This window comes from Dunckerocampus dactyliophorus, chromosome 7 (assembly GCF_027744805.1).
Source record: "Dunckerocampus dactyliophorus isolate RoL2022-P2 chromosome 7, RoL_Ddac_1.1, whole genome shotgun sequence".
Classification (NCBI taxonomy): Eukaryota; Metazoa; Chordata; class Actinopteri; order Syngnathiformes; family Syngnathidae; genus Dunckerocampus; species Dunckerocampus dactyliophorus.
In genome coordinates, this window is record NC_072825.1 from 29,594,673 (window position 1) to 29,616,207 (window position 21,535).

General features: G+C 41.0%; 1 protein-coding gene across 2 annotated transcripts; it reads right to left on the minus strand.

The window, feature by feature from the left end:
* Nucleotides 1-55: 55 nt before the first annotated feature.
* ntd5 (ntl-dependent gene 5) lies at nucleotides 56-21,038 on the minus strand. Of its 2 annotated transcripts, XM_054782763.1 has the most exons (9): nucleotides 21,020-21,038; nucleotides 19,144-19,311; nucleotides 17,618-17,752; nucleotides 16,149-16,340; nucleotides 4,496-4,607; nucleotides 4,025-4,101; nucleotides 3,301-3,483; nucleotides 670-867; nucleotides 56-566 (listed from the first exon to the last, which is right to left on the minus strand). In XM_054782763.1, the coding sequence occupies exons 1-9, from the start codon at nucleotides 21,021-21,023 to the stop codon at nucleotides 475-477; spliced, it is 1,161 nt and encodes a 386-aa protein (XP_054638738.1). In that variant the 5' UTR covers nucleotides 21,024-21,038; the 3' UTR covers nucleotides 56-474. The 2 variants fall into 2 exon arrangements, with proteins under 2 accessions (XP_054638738.1, XP_054638737.1); XM_054782762.1 differs by lacking the exon at nucleotides 21,020-21,038 and having other exon boundaries at nucleotides 4,496-4,604; nucleotides 19,144-19,314.
* Between the last annotated feature and the right edge of the window lie 497 nt (nucleotides 21,039-21,535).

Here is a 21,535-nt window from a genome sequence, read left to right on the forward strand (position 1 = left end):
ATTTTTATGATTATATGACTTTTTCAGGACTACTTAATGAGGCTGAAGCTGCAAGTGTGGTGACAAACTTTTATTTCAATCACTCCAGTCGATCAGTAAAACTTCCAAGCCTTCCAAGACTCGATGCGTCCGGTTGTGCAGAGAAAAGGGGAAAAGATGCTAATGTGTACATCTCCAGCAGGGGTGTCCAAACCCAACCGCGCCCCCACAAAATCTCCAGTATATAGCTGGCACTGCGTGTGCATCACCCAGGGGGACACTTCATTAGGTACGCTATCGATTTGATAGTGCGTTTTTTTGCATGATGCAACAATAAACATTGAATGAGCAGATGTATCGAATGAAGTGTCTATTATCATACTTGCTATTTACAATATTGATTGGTGGGGGTCAAAGTGATGGATTCAAGCCTGCCGTTTGATAGACTGAGCACCACAGGGTGCCCACGGTTTTACAAGTGCGTTCCAAGGCACGTCAGAAGGTCGTCTCCACGAAGGCGGCCTCGCACGCTTCAATCTCGGAGACGAGGCGGTGAGGGAAGAGTTTATACTGCAGCCATGTGGGCTCTGCAAATCAGAGAGGATGATAAATATTACACCGGCCTCCAACTGTCAACACAGAGTCCCGTTTGGGGGGAGGGGGGACCCTCCATCCCCACAGATGGTTTACCAAGGTAGCAGGCCGGCGGCTGCAGCTTGCCGTCCGAGCACGTCCGCGTGGCACCGAAGCTGCACTGCTGGTGAGGGTGTTTGCAGTAGAACGTCACATTCCCTCCGTGAGGAACCATGGCGTCTGTGATGTCGAAGGGCCAGCGCTTCACGCCGTCAATCATCACGCGGCTTCTCTCGGCAGGGATCAGGCAGCGAGCTCGGGGACGAAAAAAAGAGATTTACATTCACAGCCCCACAACACCTCACTGGCCTTTTCAACTAAATCATGCTCACTTCATGTCTTTCTATTCATATTTTGCATATTTTGATATAAATCATATTTAAACATTGTACATTTATAGTATTTCTCTTAATACATATTATACTGTAATATATGATTATACTATATTTGCAAAAATAAAGGCCACCTCTTAATAAACGCCTTTATTTGATTATTTACAAAGATAATGGATTATGAATTGATTCAAATGATACTGTAAAATATTACTTTCATGTAGTCTAATTCTGTATTTGTGGTAAAGTATTTGTTTAAACATGTAAATACAGTACAGTCGCCCCTCGCAATGTCACACTCTTACCAGGCTTTTTCAAAAATGCATGAATGAATAAATCATGCTGTTGGTGCTTGAATGATGAGTCTAAACATATGCATATTTAAGCAAACGTGACCCAGTTCTTAACTAAATGAAGTATTTTCAAGCCTGAAAATGGCTAAATGAAGTGCAAATTCAAATATAAGGCATTCAAAGACGTTGACATAGTATTGTACACGGGTCACTAGGTGTCAGTAATGTTACTGTAATGTCGGGTGAGACACAAGCACCAGACTTGATGGGCGGAACAACAGGCTTTGAATCTGGAGCTTTGAATCACCTCACACAGGCACAGTCATCCCTAATAAAAACACGAGCTACTGATGCGGCCCACTGAACTCTATAACTGGAATGGCCCCGATCGCTTGCTGCGCATTGGAGGCTTGAAGCCACCGGAAGTATAGAAGTCGCCATGTTGTTTCACCCAAAACAAAGCCTCAGAACTAAGAGGAGTTCGAGATGCCGTCTTGTGCTGCTATTAATTGCACAAATCGTGATACTCGTGAAAATCGCGAGAAGGGACTTATATTTCACAGGTAGGTGAATGCTTATAAATAATAAAAATAGTAAAAAAAAAATACTTTAAATCTGTAAGCATCTTTTCATCTAAGTAGTTGTAAATGAGCCCTTATTCTCCTTTAGATTTCCACACTGCAATGCTCAACTTCTAAAGCAATGGGTAGTAAATATGCGGAGAGAGGTGGATTCCTGCAGCCAGATCACAACTCTGTTCAAGTCATTTCAGCGAGGAGAACTTCGACAGGACCGGCCAGACTGTTAGATTTCGACAAAATGCAGTTCCAACAATATTTGACTTTCCTGATCATCTCCTAAAGGTATGCGTTGCATTTATTTATACATTTTGAGATTTGGGTCTAGTAAATTTACTCTGTTTTAATTGAAGTTTTGTTAATTCGTGTTAATTTTTATACCGAAACATAATAAATGTAGTGAATGAAGATACATGTATGTGTATGCGTGTGTGCTTTTTGGGGTGAAGCAAGATGGCCGACCAATGGCTTCGTGCAGCGACGCCCCTTCCAGTAGTATAGAGTTCAGTGATGCGTCTGTAACCCACACCAAGCTAACACTCAACTCTGAACCCCCAATGTCACTTCCTGTCCTCCTCTCTTTCTTATTTATCCATGTTATTTGTGTCTTATTTTGTTGATTATATTGGGTAATAGGAGTGTAAAGGCGACTATAAGGGTGTTATTTCATGTCCAGAGGGCTCTAATAATGTTACAAGGAGTATTTAGAAGGTGGTAAACAGGTTTTATATGTTTTACATGTTTTATTATGTTGACTATGTTGGGTAATAGGAGTGTAAAGGTGACTATAGCGGTGTTATTTCATGTCTAGAGGGCTCTAATAATGTAAAAAAGCGTATTTAGAAGGTGGTAAACAGGTTTTCTATGTCTTAAATGTCTTATTTTCTCTTATTATGTCGACTATATTTGGTAATAGGAGTGTAAAGGTGACTTGGGGTGTTATTTAATGTGTAGAGGGCTCCAATAATGTTAAAAAGTGTATTTAGAAGGTGGTAAACAGGTTTTCTATGTCTTATTTTCGCTTATTATATCTACTATATTGGGTAATAGAAGTGTAAAAGTGACTATGGGGTGTTATTTCATGTCTCAAGGGCTCTAAAAAAAAAATTTAAAAACGTATTTAGAAGGTGATAAACAGGTTTTCTATGCTCTAAGTACCAAAATATTCCATTTATGAATAAGGAATTCCACTTGGTGGAAATGGACTTATCACGGTCGGGTCTGGAACAAATTAACCACCATAAACGAGGGATGACTGTAATGTATCAAATAAATGGAACTGTTCATAAAATACAAAAATCATGCTATCTGAGATAGTAAATTACAGTATATGAATATTAAAATAAAAATGTATTAGAAAATCCACCGTATCCATGTTAGACAGCTGGTAAGTGTGAAGTTGAGTTAAAAGACAGCAAAAAACGTAAAAATATGATATTGTATTTGCTTGCTTTGCAGTTTTATGACACTGAGGGTGTCTCTCACCCCTGCAGGACGGCGGCGCCGCACTCCAGCTGCCATTGGACAAGCAAGTGACCTTCTGGGGTCCATCCAGCCAAAAGTTCTTCTTACAGAGGTAATGGATGTCAAAACCCACCTCGTACTCCGTCTTTTGGACCGCCACCACGTAGCCCTGCTCCACCTCTCTGGGGGGCTCACAGTACACCTCTGTGGGATTGCAGACAATAACCTCATCATCATAATAATGATAATAATACATCAGTCTAAACAGTAGCTACTTTACAAAGATAATCATGATCAGCTCTGAGTGAGGTGAGACAGGCAGGAACCATGTGACTTCTCCAGCCAGTCAGTGAAGATAATGATGAAAGTGTTATTCATGAATTCATATTATGAAATCAGATATATTGTCCTGGTATTGGCAGGATTGGAATATTTACATATGATTTTTTGAAAATACACTGAAAATAAAAAATAGTTCCTTTTTTCAAATGAGTGAGTAAAGTGAACGAACATGAGCCGTATTATGCGTGCAGTACCAGGTTTGGCCACAAGAGAGCAGTAAAGCGCTATGACTATTTTCAACGCGCCCTTTTCGCTCCAATTGCAACAGAAACCCAAAAGAACTGGTGCTGAAAACCTTTGCAGCGAATGTATCCAATCATGATGTGAACTCCGGAGAGAGTGTTGGACAAAACAAACATGGCAGGCAGGTGTGTGGGTGTATGACACGTGACTGCTCACTTACTTTTACAGATGGGATGCGGATATTGCCAGGTTTGATTATCCTGGCAGTAATTTTCACTGCTTCCCACTATGTCGGCCCTGCAGGAAATTTAAAAAAGAGAGAAGAGTGGCTGACAGATGGCTCCTGAGTGACATGTGACAGTTTATAGACGAAAAAAAGGTGTGAATGATTCCTTTTCCGCCCCATCCCGCATTCAGGGTGTCTCATTTCAGTTTGTCTGGCTCACAACTCCACTCACGGATGAGTCAGTGTGAAAAGGAGTCCATTCAACACCACCCATTTAGCTCAATGGAGAGAGAGAGCGAGAGAACATCAGCCGGGAGATCCAAACCATCCCCTTGCTTCTCCTTCCTGCATTCATCCCTCCATCTTCACACACTGTCACTTCCTCCACATCCACCTCCGTAGCACTTCAGGCTTTTTTTTAAAAATGCATGCTCCATCCTACACCCCCCCCATCTCCCAGCTCACCCTGACAGGCAGCTGTAGCGGATAGACGTCCCCACGGCGGCGTCACCCTCGATGCCGAAGGCACTGGTCACATCGTCAGGAAGCGGGCAGGTCAGGATTGCAGGAGATGCTGCTTTTGGAGGTCACAGAAGAAGAGAGCATCTATCATCTATCATAATAATGCCCACTTTGAACTACAAAAACATACCACCAACACATTTACTTGTACTTTCTTTGATAGTAGCAGAGCATTTGATGAATATTATTGTTATTACTATGAGAAATGAGGGCTTGCGTTCAAAGACACCACCTCATTCATTGAAGTTGAATTGACATGTTGTGCGTGAACAGAAATCCCTTGCAATATCGCGCTTTGATTATCGCTCCCTCGCTTTATTGTGGTTTTTCTAAATTTTATGAATGAATGTTCGCTGTTTTGTGTTTCAATACATTGTTAGTTTTTTTAAAATGTGCTTATTCTTGGCCTAAATGTATTCATGTAAGTTTATCCATACAGTATGAAAGTGGCTTAAATGTTAACATGCTAACTTTAGCATACTAGAAATGCTAACATGCTGTTAACATGCTAACACCTAACATGACAACACTGTGTAAGTTTATAGCTTTGAAAATAGCAAAAATGATACACTACACTAATGTTAGCATGTGGCAATGCTAACATACTAACTGTTAACAATGCTAACACCTAACATGAAAACACTGTCGGTGTAAGTTTATAGCTTTGAATATAGCAAAAATGATAACGCGCTAATGTTAGCATGCCAGCAATGCTAAAAATTCTAGTGCTAGTCTTTATATAAGTTTATCCCGATAACAATGGCTTAAATGCTAAGATGCCAACTACCATATTAACAACGCTAACATGCTAGCGGTTAGCATTTGGGTTGCTCCGAACGATCGCCCACCGTTCAATATTGTCCGAAAACACCTTTCAAAGCCAACCACAAACACCGATCGGCGTGCATGCATATTTAAGCAAATTGTACTTATTCTTGCCATAAAAATGGCTAAATGATCTAACTAAAGGAAGTAAAATACAAATACAAGGCAGAAGAAGCATTGTAATTGTACATGTTGTACTCTACATTGGCCACTAGGTGTGGGTGTTCGGTGAGACAGGCACTAGACTCCTCACTAAGGTTCCCTAGGGAACACATTTACTGTGACACTGCTTGAGCAGGACTTTTATTTGCGTCTTGCATGCACTGCATTGCTTATTTACTCTTACTCTGTCTGCTATACTGGGCAATATGAGTGGAAAGCCATTTAAAGCTGCAAGGAAGTACACTGTCTAGAAAAAAACAAGGAACCGCTAATGTGTGAGTCTGTTACCTTATTTATGTCTCATATGTCTTACTTAATCTGATTATCTGATTATCTCCTATATTGGATGATAGGAGTGTGAAGGTGACTATAGGGGTGTTGTTTCATGTCATGAGGGCTCTAACTGAATTGTTCATAAAATATAAAAATCATGCTATCAGGCTAAACAAGCAATGTAGTTCCTTCGGATCTCGTTTTTGTCCCACAGGGAAGCTAGGATGGCTGTCACGTTCACGGGGTACATGCTAACGTGCTTTTTTAAAGTGTCACTTAACAACCCTGCTCTCTTGGTATCATTATAATAATGATGTCTTGTCTTCAAGACACTAGTTGTGTATTTAAGTTGTTTAACATAAACATAAAAATAGTGATGCTATCACAGGAACTTAATGATCAGAACATCTGATCGGTAGCTGTTGCTCTAAAATTGCGCCGGCGGCCGACAATGCATTTCACGATCACATGCAAGTGTCACCAGATTCCGCATGATGCAAGATGGCGACGTTAACAAACTGGATGTTTTGTTTTGGATACTAAACAAGCGGGCGAAAGAGAAGGCAATTTTTTTAGCAAACATGTTGGGTGTTAACAGAAAAAAATGCGCTAACCGGGGCAGACGTTAACCGAGGTACCACTGTACAATGGAAATGTTGGCAGTAGGCCTGTCACGATGACAATTTTGCTGGTCGATAATTGGGCTACAAATTATCGTCGATAATCGATATTGTCGGTACAAATTTTAGACGTTTTTTTCATTAATAATCATCATGAGGTATAATTCACATTTGAACTACTTGATGGTACTCAAGTATCGTGTACCTTGTGTGAGCCACATTAGCTTACAGGCAACTTCTGAGACCATTTTTTCATTATTTATATGGCATAATAATGTACATCATATCAAATGCAATAAACTTTAATTTCTCAAGAGCATTTGACAACATTATATTCGGAATGTTAAGAGGTTTTCAATATAATACATTAAAGAAACAAACAACATGTTTGTGACATGTACGTTCTCCATGGCAATTTGTACTGTCTAACAAACATTTGTAGCATTTCCTGAAATGTTGGCTTTTCAACCGTATTGAATAGTTGCATTTAGAAAGTGTATTTAGAAGGTGGTAAACAAGTTTTCTATGTCTTATATGTCTTATGTCTACTAAGTATATTGGTTAATAGGAGTGTAAAGGTGGCTACAGGGGTGTTAGTTCATGTCTAGAGGGTTCTAATAATGTTAAAACGCTTATTTAGAAGGTTGTAAACAGGTTTTCTATGTCTTATTTTCTCTTATTATGTCTACTACATTGGGTAATAGGAGTGTAAAGGTGACTATAGGGATGTTATTTCATGTCCAGAAGGCTCTAATAATGATGTATTTAGAAGGTAGTAAACAGGTTTTCTACGCTCCAACTACCAAAATATTTCATTTGTGAAGAAGGAATCCTACTTGGTGGGAATTCACTTATCACGGTGGCGTCTGTTATCTGCCATAAAGGATGGATGACGGTATACCTCATTTTATCTCATTTTTACGTCTCATAAAATTACACACATGCTTTCTCCATTTCTACTCATTTTTTTCCCCATCTATTTCAACTGTCTCCATAAATAATCTTCATAAACTTTCGACTCATAATATTATGACTTTATTCCCACAATTTTTCCCCAACCTAATTTTCCAAAAATGACTTAATCTTAGTTTTGTTGGTTTCTCATAATATTACATGTTTTTTTTTCTTTAATATTTCAAATTTGTGCTACTAAAATGACATTTGCTTCCACATATTCAATCCACCGGTACCAGCCTGGGCTTTGTTTTTCAGAGAGGTTGTGCACCGAACAAATATACACATTAGCACTCAGTAAGATCATCAAACCTTACCTTTATGCATTCCCACATACAGTAGTATCAGCATTTGGGAGCAAATGTGAGATGAAAGAAAAAGGGTAAAAACACAGTATCGTAGTCCATCTGTGCAGCGTGGGGGAAAAAGTTAGATGTGCGTTCAAGGATCATCCAACAAAGTGGGACGAAGCGCCGCTTGCATTAACATGCAAAAACAGTGGGATTTCTAACTGTATATTATTTTTTGAATAAATTACCACAGTGAGATTGAGATAAAAACTTATTTCTCTCTGTGATTAAGTGCGATTAATTATGAGTTAACTATGGACAAGATGTGATGACTCATGATCAAATATTTTAATCGATTGACAGCTCTAGTATTATTATATCTATTGTCATAGATATTATATTGCAATCAATTCTATATTTATTTGTTATATGTATTATTATTTCTTTGTGTAAACATATCATTTCTAAAACAAGTGGCATAGAAAGGGAATGAATGGATGGATAGTTTAATTTCTATAAATGACTATAAAATGCATTTGTAAAAATAAAGGCCTCTATACTAATACACAAATGTCCGCTAATAAACAACTGCGACTTGGTGGAGTTGAAATAACACCCATATTGTCACCTTTACACTCCTATTGTTCTTTGTTTACACCACATTGCTCAACTCTCGAGACGGCCGCCGTTACAATAGGATGGTGATGGGAATGTTTTGACTTGGCACAAGTTGCAGGGGGAGCATTTTGTGCGGGATACCATACTGGAAGAGAGTCGGGGCTAGTTTGAAATGTGAGAATTGTACCTGCTGTAAAGTTCTAAATCAAGTTAAAGTGCAATGCAATGCAATGCTCTAACCATTCACTCTTAATGGTAATGGTAATGGTTTCATTTTATTTTAATTTTATTGTAATTCACAGTTCCACATGTCCAAAAGGAGTAGGAAGAAGCACAGTTTATTTAATCCCACCCCCACCTGTTCCACATCTATTGCAGTACATTTATTCACTTCCTGTATTCTCTATGTGATTTTTTTAATACATAGAAGAATGATAAGGTAATGTAACAATGTGATGTAATTATCAAGATTTTTTCACAATAAATAAAATCATACATAATAATCACTTTAATATTAAATAATAACGAATAGAGACGAGCATAACAAAAGACTCTTCTTCCTTTCCTCTTACTGAAATGTTGTGGGTTTTTAGCATTGTTCTCGCATAAGTGTTTCAAGTTTAGTTTTTCCCTAAGATCATATTTCTCCTCTCTTGTAGAAAAGTATTGTATGACATTTTTGGGTAATAGGTTATTGTTAGCTTTATGCATTTATGTACTAAATCAGCGAATTTTAATATTTGTGATTTTAAAAATAAGGGATTTGTATGTTCTCTATACGCGGCATTATGGATTATCTTCACTGATCTTGTTTGCAGTACATTTAACGAGTGAAGACTGCTTTTATAGTTATTGCCCAATAAGTTACACACACAATAAGTTAGATATGGTAATACCAGAGAACATATTTTGAAGAACAAATTTTGCTTTATTCAATATTGAAGTATTTCTCACCACCTTATGTTGTATATTTTTGATGTGAGATTTCCAGCTAATTTTTTCATCTATTATGATCCCCAGAAATGTACAGTCAAACTTGTCTATAGCGGCCGTCTGCAAAAGTGGCCGCTATAGACAGGTGGCCTCTATAGACAGGTTGGCGTCCAGTTTGAATGTTGACCAGTAGAGGGAAAAAAAGGAAAAAAAGGGAAAAAAATAATAATAATGTTGACCAGTAGAGGGCACTGCGGACTGCGGATAAAAGTTGTACAGCACTACTAGGCTTGTTATTATCATGGTTCATGGTTTTAATCCTGAACATGCATATGAGTCAAACAGTAGCACATCACATAGTACAATTCACAATTTTGCATGTCCAAAAAGGAGTAGGAAGAAGCAAAGCTTATTTAATCCTACCCCTCATCAGTTTCACATCAGTTGCAATACATTTATTCACCTCTTGTTCTTCCAAGTGTACTTTGTAGGTCTACATGACAATGTAGTCAATCATAGCCAAGGTTTTTACTTACTAAAAGGAAGCTAGAGGCTTAATAATAACTGATAGAATACCACCCACAGAACAAAGCTGTGCTAGTAATGTCTTACGCTTGTTTTTAATATTTTACTTTTTATACGGCAGGAAGTGACGGGAAGTGACGGTGGGCGTCCCGAGCAGGAGAGCTAGGCTCAGTGCTAGCTGTGAGTTTGGAGAGAGTTGGGAAGTGTGTTTATGTTGGCGTGGATGTAAAGTCCTGCAGTGTTCTCCGCTGTTAATAAAGCCATTAAAGTGCATCGGCGACGTGAGTCTCTCCTTCCCCACAACAAGCGGCATTACAGTATTGACCAGTGCACACCAGGAAATAAACGGTGTCATTTCTTACAGGCATTGGCTGGACAGCTATGTAGTGGGGCTTGTTTAACCTTTGCCTTGTGGGCAAGCAGGAAGGAGAGACGATGCTGAGAGATGTGTGTGTTCTGAGCTGCTGTCTGGTGGCCGCGTTCAATAAATAAAGTTGGCAGAAGCAACAGGAGAAGTTTCCTTCTTTGCTTCGGAGCTGAATAACACTGACAAGTTAACAGACTAGTAGCGAACGGAAAAGAAGACGGCCTTTTTGTGTCGAATACAGAAGATGAGGACTTTGATGGATTTGTGGATGAGGATTGATGAAAAATAACGTGAGTACATTCTAAAATACTTCAATTAAGTACAACCGAACTCAGTTTTGCTCCCGCTGCCGCATGCATGCTAGCGTATGTTTTTTTTTTATTGTAGCGTCGCTGGGAGCACATCCTGTTCCCAGCCTACTTTGCGGTAATGTTTTGGTGCAAATGCTCTTAAAGTTACATGTTTGACCAGGAAATAGCAAGCTCAAAAGAAGACGGCTTTTTTATGTGGAACAACTGACAGTTTGTGTGGATCTTGTGAATGATTGTGACTGAGCTAGGACTCAGTAATTAAAGTCTACACACGACGGCTTCATTGATTGAAAAACGAAACTTTTTCGTGCATGAAGCTTCTACTTGAGTCGGTAATTTGGCCGCTATATGCGGTCAGATATTGACCAAGGGAGACAAAATGGGTGGCCGCTGGCCGCGTTGGACAGGTGACTGCTATACACAGGGTCTATAACATGTAAATTTGCTGCGGGGGATTTTTCAGTGGCTGCTATAGGCAGGTGGCCGTTCTATAAAGGTGGCCGCTAAGACAGGTTTGACTGTATTTTCATTCACCCTTTCAATGTCTACTCCGTCTATTTGCATTTGGTCATATGTGTCCTTTCTGCTATTACCAAATAGCATTATTTTAGTTTTACTTAAGTTCAAGCATAATCTGTTTTTATCAAACCATCTTTTTAACATGGCCATTTCATCCAGGATTTTGTTAATTAGCTCTTGTGTGCTTTCCCCAGACCAAAAGGCAGTAGTATCATCCGCAAATAATACCAACTTTACATCTTTCGTCACATTGTCATTTATTTACAAGTTGAACAGTTTTGGTTCCAATATTGACCCCTGGGGTACTCCAAACGTAATGTTTACACCTGAACTTATGGTTCAGGAAGTAACCGACTAGAGTGACGCATAAGAATATGTTCGCAAAAATATACTTCCGGTTACCGAAGACGTACTTTCGGTTTACTGCCTATTTTCGTGAGTGGAAAAGATGGCTTGCAAGTGACTATGAGACTAAGTTAGATGCCATCCACGTTGAATTATCACACAGGAATGCCGTAGATTTAATTATATAGTTTATTTAGATCAATCACATTTTGTTTGACAGAGTAATATCCATCTGGACTCGCCTCCAGCCTACACCTCTTATCTTGTAGTTAAGACTACTTGTTTAACTTATCACACGTGGTTCTCCCATCACATGTTCTGACACACTGACAAATAAGTGACTGAGTCCGAATGAGGCTCGAGTGTAATGAGTAGTCATTTCATGATAATTAAGAAACATTTACGTTTCAGATCCTGCTCTGTAAACATGCACCCATCCGCGATTCATGGGTGCGTGGAGTTTCACTGAGCTGACCGTGCACTGGCGGCTTGTGACTGCGTTGGTGGCGGGGCGGACGTCTCAGGAGCACCCACTGCTGCTCCATGAGAACACAAACTGCAGATCAATTTTTAATACCAGAAATCTAACCAAATGATGGCAGAAAAAGCCGGTACATTTGTCGCTAGTCGCTTTTGAGAAAATATGTCGCCAAGAGGGTTTGGAATGTCACCAGATTTAGCGACAAAGTTGCCAAGTTGGCAACACTGCTTCCGATACTAGCATTTCATGCTCTAAAATCGATACTCAAATCAGAATGTCGATACTTTTGATACTTCAGTCATTTTAGGTGATGTTTGTCTGTTGAAAGGATGACCCATCATAAACGGAGCCGTGTTCCTCGAGGAATTCTGTGGGGAGTACTCCAGGAATATGGAGTATCGGACCAGCTAATTCAGGCTGTTCGTTCCTTGTATGACCGGTGTCAGAGTTTGGTTCGCATTGCCGGCAATAAGTCGGACCCGTTTCCAGTGAGGGTTGGACTCCGCCAGGGCTGCCCTTTGTCACCAATTCTGTTTATTACTTTTATGGACAGAATTTCTAGACGCAGCCAGGGCGTTGAGTAGTTCCGGTTCGGTGACTGCAGGATTGGGTCTCTGTTTTTTGCAGATGATGTGGTCCTGCTGGCTTCATCGACCCGTGACCTTCAGCTCTCATTGGATCAGTTCGCAACCTAGTGCGAAGCAGCCGGGATGAGAATCAGCACCTCCAAGTCCAAGTCCATGGTTCTTGCCTGGAAAAGGGTGGAGTGCCATCTCCGGGTCAGGGATGAGATCCTGCCCCAAGTGGAGGAGTTTAAGTACCTCGGGTCTTGTTCACGAGTGAGGGAAGGATGGAACGCAAGATGGACAGGCGGATTAGTGCGGCGTCTGCAGTGATGCGGACTCTGCATCGGTCCATTGTGGTAAAAAGACCGGTTGGATCGGTATTGCCAGCCTGAATTGTACTCAGTATGTGATTGGAAAGGAAATCAGTGGTATCGCACATTCCTAGTCATTACTGCTGCCTAGTGACTAGAACACCACATATCACTTGTATTTCAGTATGTTTTTGAGTAATAATAATACCGTAATCATTTATTCATTCATTCATTTCTGAAAATCACGATATTGCGAGGCACGACTGTATATAGAGGTCAAGGATGTATGACTGGTATGAATGATGCTTTATGTTTGATGTCCTTAGATAACATAGCTAGCATCACTTTGTATAACAGCGCTCATCTGCCTTTCAAGTCCCGTGTGCTGTTTGAAAATAAAACTATCAAGAGCTGTGCACGTTGGAGGAAAGCGTGTATCAAGTGTTGCCTCAAGGGGGCCACCTTAGCTATCTCTTCACATGAGAATGTAAAGGCACCTATGGTAGAGGGGGGGTGAGTGAAAATGCCACCCACACATGCTGCGGCATGGCAGTCCCATCAAGCAGGGTGCATCAGTGCCACCTTTAGGAAGGGTTTTGTATTAGAGTAAAAGCGTGAGCTTCAACACGCCCCCCTCCCCTCTAGAAAGCTGCTTTTGGCTCCCCTTGCAGAGCGAGACCTTATCTGAGGCCTCTCACGTGGAAGAGGATGAGAGGAGAAGAAGATGAGAAGCAAAGAGGATGAGAGAGCGGGTAACAGAAAGGCCTCAAGCAGCATGACCAGTGCACATCTTTCTCTCTCCATCTCACTCCGTGGACTGCGATGGGCCACCCACACACACACACACACACACACACACACGCACGCACACACACAAAGAAAAAATGCACCCCTCTCCATGCACGATGCACACACACACGCACACACACACACTCGCTCACACAGCTCTGTGTGCCACTTTGACAGTGATCGGCCGCCCACAGCCTCTCAGCAGGCATGAAGGAGCTCCACTCACACTCCAACACACACACACATGCATGTGCACACACACACACACACACACACGCACACACACTCGTTTTAAAAACCCACCTACCTTCTGCCTTGGTCTCTCAGCAGCATGCACGGCTACTCTAATCACACAGCTCCCAATCCTATCCTCCTTTCACATTTCACATCCTTCCACTGGCTACTAACAAACATCCACATCACAAAGTGTGTGTGTGTGCGTGCGTGTGTGTGTGTGCGTGTGCATGTGTGTGTGTGTGTGTGTGCAGCATGCAAGGCTCAGACCTTTAAAGCTGAGTTTAGTTTTTATTTTCTAATCAGAGTTGGCAAGCTGACAAGATACATAAGCAGGAAATGAAAGTGAAAGTGTTGCATGCTAATGCTTCCATAGTACATACTGTAGACACCAATACATGCTCTACCTTAAAATTCACTCATTCATTCATCGGCTATGCTGCTTATATCTTCCAAAGTTTACATTCATTCATTCATTGTCTATGATGCTTATATCCTCCAACATGAACATTCACTCATTCATTCATTGTCTATGCAGCTTATATCCTCCAACGTTAACATTCATTCATTCACTCATTGTCTATGATGCTTATATCCTCCAACGTTAACATTCATTCATTCACTCATTGTCTATGATGCTTATATCCTCCAACGTTAACATTCATTCATTCACTCATTGTCTATGTTGCTTATATCCTCCAATGTTAACATTCATTCATTCACTCATTGTCTATGATGCTTATATTGTCTATGGCATAGACAACGAATGAATGAATGAATGTTAACGTTGGAGGATATAAGCATCATAGAGTCTATGATGCTTATATCCTCCAACGCTAAGATTCATTCATTCACTTTTTGGAGGGGTTTCTGACATGCGGCTGTTGCGAAATTGAATTTTTTTTAATTGCTGAAACTATACTTTTCTGGTCCGGGAAGTCGGGGAAACCCCGGCAGGACCCAAAGATGGTAAAAAAAAAAAAACATTTTTTTTCTGAAGGGTCAATTTTTGGTTGTATGTTTGCCCTCTTCCTGATTTTTTTTTTTTGTCACCCAAGTTTGCCACAGTTAAAAGTTTCAGATCATTAAACTAATTTAAACATTAGTCAATGACAACACAACTGAACAGAAAATTAAACTTTTAATTGAAACTTTTAATTATTAAGGGAGAAAAAAATCAAAGCTACATGTCCCTGTGTGAAAAAGTGATTTCCCCCTAAAGCTAATAAGTGGTTGGGCCCACCATAGCAGCAACAACTGCAATCAAGCGTTTGTGATAACTTTTTCAGCTTGAGGTCACCAACAGATGGCCGGACATTCTCCTTCAGCAGAATTCATGCTTCCATTCATCACAGCAAGTCTTCCAGTTCCTCAAGACCATCACACTACCACCACCATATTTTACTGTTGCTATGATGTTCTTCTTCTGAAATGCGGCGTTACTTTTACGGCAGATGTAATGGGACACACACCTTCCAAAAAGTTCAACTTTTGTCTGGTCAGACCACAGAGTATTTTCCCAAAGGTCTCGGGGATCATCAAGATGTTTTCTGGCAAAATTGAGCCGAGCCTTAATGTTGTTTTTGTTCAGCAGTGGTTTCGGTCTTGGAACTCTGCCATGCAGGCCGTTTTTGTCCAGTGTCTTTCTTATGGTGGAGTCATGAACACTGACCTTAACTGAGGCAAGTGAGGCCTGCAGTTCTTTGGATGTTGTTGTGGGGTCTTTTGTGACCTCTTGGATGAGTCGTCGCTGCGCTCTTTGGGTCATTTTGGTTCACTCCTGGGAAGGTTCACCATTGTTCCATGTTTTCGCCATTTGTGGCTCTCATTGTGGTTGGCTGGAGTCCCAAAGCTTTAGAAATGGCTTTATAACCTTTTCCACACTGATAGATCTCAATTAATCTCAGTTAAATTATGTTTTAACAGGGGGGCAATAACGTTTTCCAAACGGGGCCATGTAGGTTTGGATTTTTTTCTCCCTTAATAATAAAAAGTTTCATTTAAAAAGTGCATTTTGTGTTCAGTTGTGTTGTCATTGACTAATATTTACATTTGTTTGATGATCTGAAACATTTAAGTGTGACAAACATGCAAAAAAATAAGAAATGGGGAAGGGGTCCAACACTTACATATAGAATATATACTTACATATAGAATATATATGTATATATTGTATATGTGTGTATAAACATTAGGTACAGCCAGATATAGATATGACATCTTATACATCATCTGAAACTGTCAAAGAGTTTTATGATAGTGGTAGCAATGGACACTTCATATGAGCATAAACCTAAACATTCTACTGCAAAATATTGATTGTGGTAGTGCAGCTGTGGTTGCTATGGTGATAAGGACATGATTCATTGTGTCTTTCATAAAGACAAAGCGCTACCATCAGCCCGGCATCATTGTTGTGTGTTATGACGCTAACCCTTCCCCTGTGCTCCACCAAAGATGATCTTTTCCTCACCTGCGCAGATGGGTTCTTCCCCACTCCACTGGCGGTCACCTTGACAACGCCGAATGGTGGCATCCAGGCCGCTGGGCAGAGCGAATCCCGGCTTGCATCGCACTTCCATCAGGGCGGAAAAAGACGGGGTGGGAGAGAGGAGGCGGGCCACCGAGTCTTCTCTAGGGGGCAGAGGCCAAGGACAAGTACGACCTGAGGAGAAAAGACGCCTTAAGTGTGCTGATCTTATTCATCTTGGGCCTCACATTTCCGCAAATCACTTCTCAAGGGATGATTCCGTGTACAGCTTGTGTAGCAGTATAGATAGAAAATATAGAACATAGTTGTATAGAAAATATCCAAATAGTGTGAGCAACATTCTTATCTGCCACTGCCTTAAGAGGTGCACAGGTTGTTCCTTGAATCCTCTTCCACTCCTCCTTGATGACCCCTTGCACTCCTCCACCTTCCTTCCTTCCTTCCTTCCTTGAGGGTTCAGGTGTGGAGGAAACACACCTGACCACTCCATCACCTTCACCTTCCTCAGGAAGACACTTGTCATCTTGGATGTGTTTGGACTGCTTATCATTTTGGAAAAGTAATTCCTGCTTCACAATGTCACGGTACATGTTGGAACTCATCATTCCCATCAATGAACCGCAGGTCCCCACCAAGTGCAGCAGCAGTCATGCAGCCCTACGCCATGATGCTACCACCCACCGTGCTTGACTGTATGCAGGACACAATGACATTGCTAAAAACGTTGCAAGTCAAGTCGCTATTGACAACTGAAATGCCCAAGATTTAGGAAAAAAGTGTCTGATCAGGAAGACAATGCATGATATGTTGCATGCTGCTATGCTTCATTAAACTCCAGAAGAAAAAGGGTAAAAAAAATAAAAATGCATGCAGCCCTATGCCATGATGCTACTACCACCACCATGCCTGACTCTAGGCGAGACACAATTCTCTTGCCAAAAAAGTTGCAAGTTATGTCGCTATTGACAATTGAAATGGCCAAGATTTAGGGAAAAAAAAGTGTTTGATGTGTGACACCTTTGAGGAAGACAATGCATGATATGCTGCATGCAGCTGTGCGCCATTAAACTCCAGAAGAAAAAAAGTGCATGTTGGAATTCATCTTTCCCCTCAAAGAACCGCAGCTCCCCAGCTGCAGCAGCACTCGTGTGGCTGCAGACCATGAGGCTACACCACAAGGCTATACCAACAAGACATGATTATCTTGCTACTCACTTGTGTTGCCAGATCTTTACACAATAATGGATGTATATGGGCTCATTTTCGCGGCACAAGCTGTACACTGACTACTCTAAAGTTTACCGTCTACAGTGTTGTCCCTTGAGACGGGTCTACTGAAAGAAATGTGAGGTGTGTACTAACTTGCGGAAGGTATTTCATTATTTCATAGTGTATTGACACAGCTGTGTATACACACACACACACACGCACGCACGCACACAAATAGGTACCTGGAGCCACACAGCTGAGACCACACTGGCCATCGCAGAGACACTGACGCCTGCTGCCACAGTCTTTGTCCGCTTTACATGGACGAGGACATGTCCTCTTCCTCTCGTCTCCCAGAAGTCTCTGTGGGCAAGACTCTGTTGGGATAACACACACACACACACACACACGCAAACACACGTTACATTTCCTGGCAGTTAGCCCTTTGTTTACACTCTCTGCATTCATGTCCCCCCCCCCCACGCCCGTAAAAACAGCTAGAGCAATAAGATTTTGTTGGCCTAACGCAAACCCTGTGTGGGTGGCTGTGGAGACGTTTGCCACCCAGTTTGCCTTTTGGAGATTTTGATGCAAGCCCTTGTTTGTGCTAGCAATCAGTGTCCATACAGGGGGGCCAGGAATGGGGGCAGCAGCTTGTGATTCATGTTCTGTCATTCCCAGAATGAAAACATGTGTGCTACTGTATTCCCCAACACACACACACACACATAACATGGAGTCACAAAATACACCACATACTGTACAGGTAGCGTGCACTCTTCTACTCCTGAACCGCCACCACAAAAAGGCTGAAAATGTGGCAAAACGTGCCCCCCTACTGTGTTACCTGTGCTATTATTTTTCTGACAAATATACCACACGGTGGCGCCGCTATTAAACCCCATCGGCCGGATTGACTTGAAATTTCTTGCACAGCTCTACAAAAATGCCCGCTGTAACTTTACAGAGTTTAGCCAATTCGCTACAAAATTTGGCACACACCTTCAGGGGACTGACAAGCACATGTGTGCAAAATGTGAGCACGACTGGTTGAAAAACGTGGCCGCCATCGTGCCTAATGTGGGTGGGACTTAGCAACGTAAAGGTTTGAGGATATGTGTACATTTCTGTCTTTTTATCCAAACAAACAAAAAAAAGATTGCAAACAAAAAAAAGTGTTGCAAACAAAAATAATGGATTTGCAAGCAAAAAAGAGAGGGCAAAGTTTTGTCTGCAACTCTTTTTGTTTGCCTGCAAATCCATTTTTTGCTTGCAAATTGTTTATTTTGTTTGAATGGATAAAAACACAGAAATTTCTCTCCACGTATTCCACGTACGCTAGCATGTCTTACAAAACAAAAAAATCACCACAACCCATAGGGGGCGCCACGCATGTCCCTGACATGTCCCATCCAAAACTGAACTGAAACACATTCACTGGACGGCACAATACAGGCAATGTTTTACATATAACAACATCACATTAAAAAAATGAAAAGAATTCACCAGAAAATTAAGAAAAATATGTTCAAATAAGCATACATTTTAAGTGAATTGTAAAAAACACCTGATGAGAAAGTCCAAAAAAGATTGAAAAAAAGTTTATGATCTATTTATGAACTTATCATCAAACTAGACTAGCTTAGCTGAGAGATGACATGTCATTAAAATACATGACATGCATGTCTTCCTATATCTGTTGTGCCTGTAGTACCTGTAGTACCTGTAGTACCTATAGTACCTATAGTACGTGTAGTACGTGTAGTACCTGTAGTACGTGTAGGCTGCGGGGTGATGGTTCCAGTCAGAGCCCAGAGGGAGAGCAGCAGCAGCAGAGTACAGTCCATCCTAGAAGCCGGGCCTGCGACCTTCTGGGGCTGGGACGTGCGGACACGCGGTTTTTGGAAGGAAAAGGGAAGGAGGGGTGGGGGTCTGGCTAGGGGGTCAGCAAAGACAAGAGTAGGAGGGAGGGCGTGGAGAAAAGAAGTGAGATTGCAACACATCTGGTTTGTGTTGACGAGAATTAGCGTAAATTCCAGTCAGAACGACCTTTCACCTATTTCTGTCCAAACAGCAGATAAGATAAGATGACGGCGGAAATAAACACAGAGCAAACTAATTCATGACAAACAAAGTACAACGAAAATTCAATTCAACTTGTATGGTACCTGTTTTCCATTTCAACTTTATACAAAGTCAATAGATACATCAATTCACTGCTATAATAAAATACACTGGAACCTTGCTTAGCCTTTTTTATGAATACTTACATATAAATATAATGCTCCCTCACTACATCGCGGTTCGTTCACCTTTTGCGATTCGCTCTTTGTGGATTCGCTCTGTTGTACTGTATGATCACTAGCTGCCAGCGGTCATATATGCTGAATGAAGGCAGAAGTTATGCAGCTGTAGGGCGCCTGGAATACTGTAAATGAATCTTAGGTTCATGGAGGATGAGGAGGAAGAATATGTTTCAACAAGGATACAAAAACACGAGCTAGGAAAAGCCACGATCAGACGAGTGTAATTTCTCGTGTCCAATCTCATAAGTTGATCATTAAAATTCAAACGAAATTTGAACTTTGAGAGTGTTTAAACAAGAAAGAAATGTGGTAAAATGTTCATGCCTGTCAGTTAAAAGTCTATAAAGTGTACGGTGAGGGGTTTTACAGCCTTAAAACATATATAACCAATGTACAAAAATACAGTTGACTACTTTGCAGATTTTGCTTATTGTGGGCTATTTTGGGAACCTGCGCGGTAAACGAGGGAACACTGTACTGTACAAAGTAGAGTTGTGAATCGTTAGCAGCCTCCGGGATGGATAAGAATCAGCCATAAACCCGTAGATCAGTGGTTCCCAAACTTTTTACAGTGGCGCACCCCTTAAGACTTTTGACCTGAAGCTATGCAGCCCCTACTCCTGGACACCTAAAAAACACACACCTTTTTATCTTTGTCAACTTGAAATATTGAACATAATTACTTGGTTCATTCATTTATTCCAATTTATTCCACTCACGATGGCTTTAAGTCAGCATATTCATTCCATACCAAATTGAAGGGGAAGGTTTAATAATCACGCTAAAGCAGTATCTGTCCCAAAGTCTATTTGTTCAACACTGAGGTCTGTTATTATCTCACTGTTATGAGCAACCAGTGGCTGTTTTGTAAATATCACGTGGTTTGGGCTGCACGTGCATGTTTGGGTGCGTTTCCTGTGATTTCCAAGTGTCCGTGAATGGAGCAGCGAGGACTTACGTGATGCACCTGAATGCACCGTCCTTAGAAAAAAGCTAACTCAGCACTGACAGCAGTTTGCTAGTTTTGACCCTGCTTGTTGAGTACGAAGTGTCCGTCATTTGTGTGCGTTGTGTGACTCAACAAGACCACACACAACCCTTTGGACACACACCCCCCCTTGGACAAAATCCCTCCTTTGGACAAATCCACGCTCCTCTGGCCACACACGTGAATATGTATTGCTAAAATAGCCTAACCATTTGCATACTAAAGAAGAATCCCCGCTCACAGTGACAGGTTTTCACCGCCGCGCTGTGTGGAGATTAATTGGAACACCAACATAAATGAAATCTTAAAGATGAAACACTCTTAATGCACAACATAATCATGAAACTTACTCATTTGTTCATATGATGCACACAGCAATGAACAACTTCACGCTCTGACTCTTTCCCGCTCCGGTCTCCTCGCCCCGTGAGGCGTTCAGGCGCACTCACAATTGTGAGCGTTAGCCACAAATTGTTTTTTTTACTTACGTACCCCCCTATCACAATTGGGGTACCCACTTTGGGAATGTAGGTGGTAGACGATGCCATTCGCATCTAGATACACGCATTAAGATACCATTCTAAAAGCATATATTTTAAAAACTGAACCATTCAATACGATTCCATACAGTGTGCAAAACGTTAGGATTCCATTTCATACGATTCAGTGGTTACATTTGTTAACGTAGACATGAATGTTACATTATAATGAAATAATTTTGGTTGTGTGCCATTATTTTATTTAAAAAAAGAATGTACAGGTACAATTAAAAATCTTACAGTTTTTGCATGTTTGATGTTCGACGGTTCATAAACGCACCATGTAACATTCTCCCACGCTGCACAGATAGACTACTGTATTTTTAC

What these genes read in the sequence shown, in the direction of transcription:
- ntd5 (XM_054782763.1), bottom strand. An exon ending in GCAGCCTACACGTACTACAG is followed by an intron (nt 17,753 to 19,143) that starts GTACTACACGTA and finishes TTATCCCAACAG; the next exon opens with AGTCTTGCCCACAGAGACTT. An exon ending in GGAAGAACCCATCTGCGCAG is followed by an intron (nt 4,608 to 16,148) that starts GTGAGGAAAAGA and finishes GACCTCCAAAAG; the next exon opens with CAGCATCTCCTGCAATCCTG.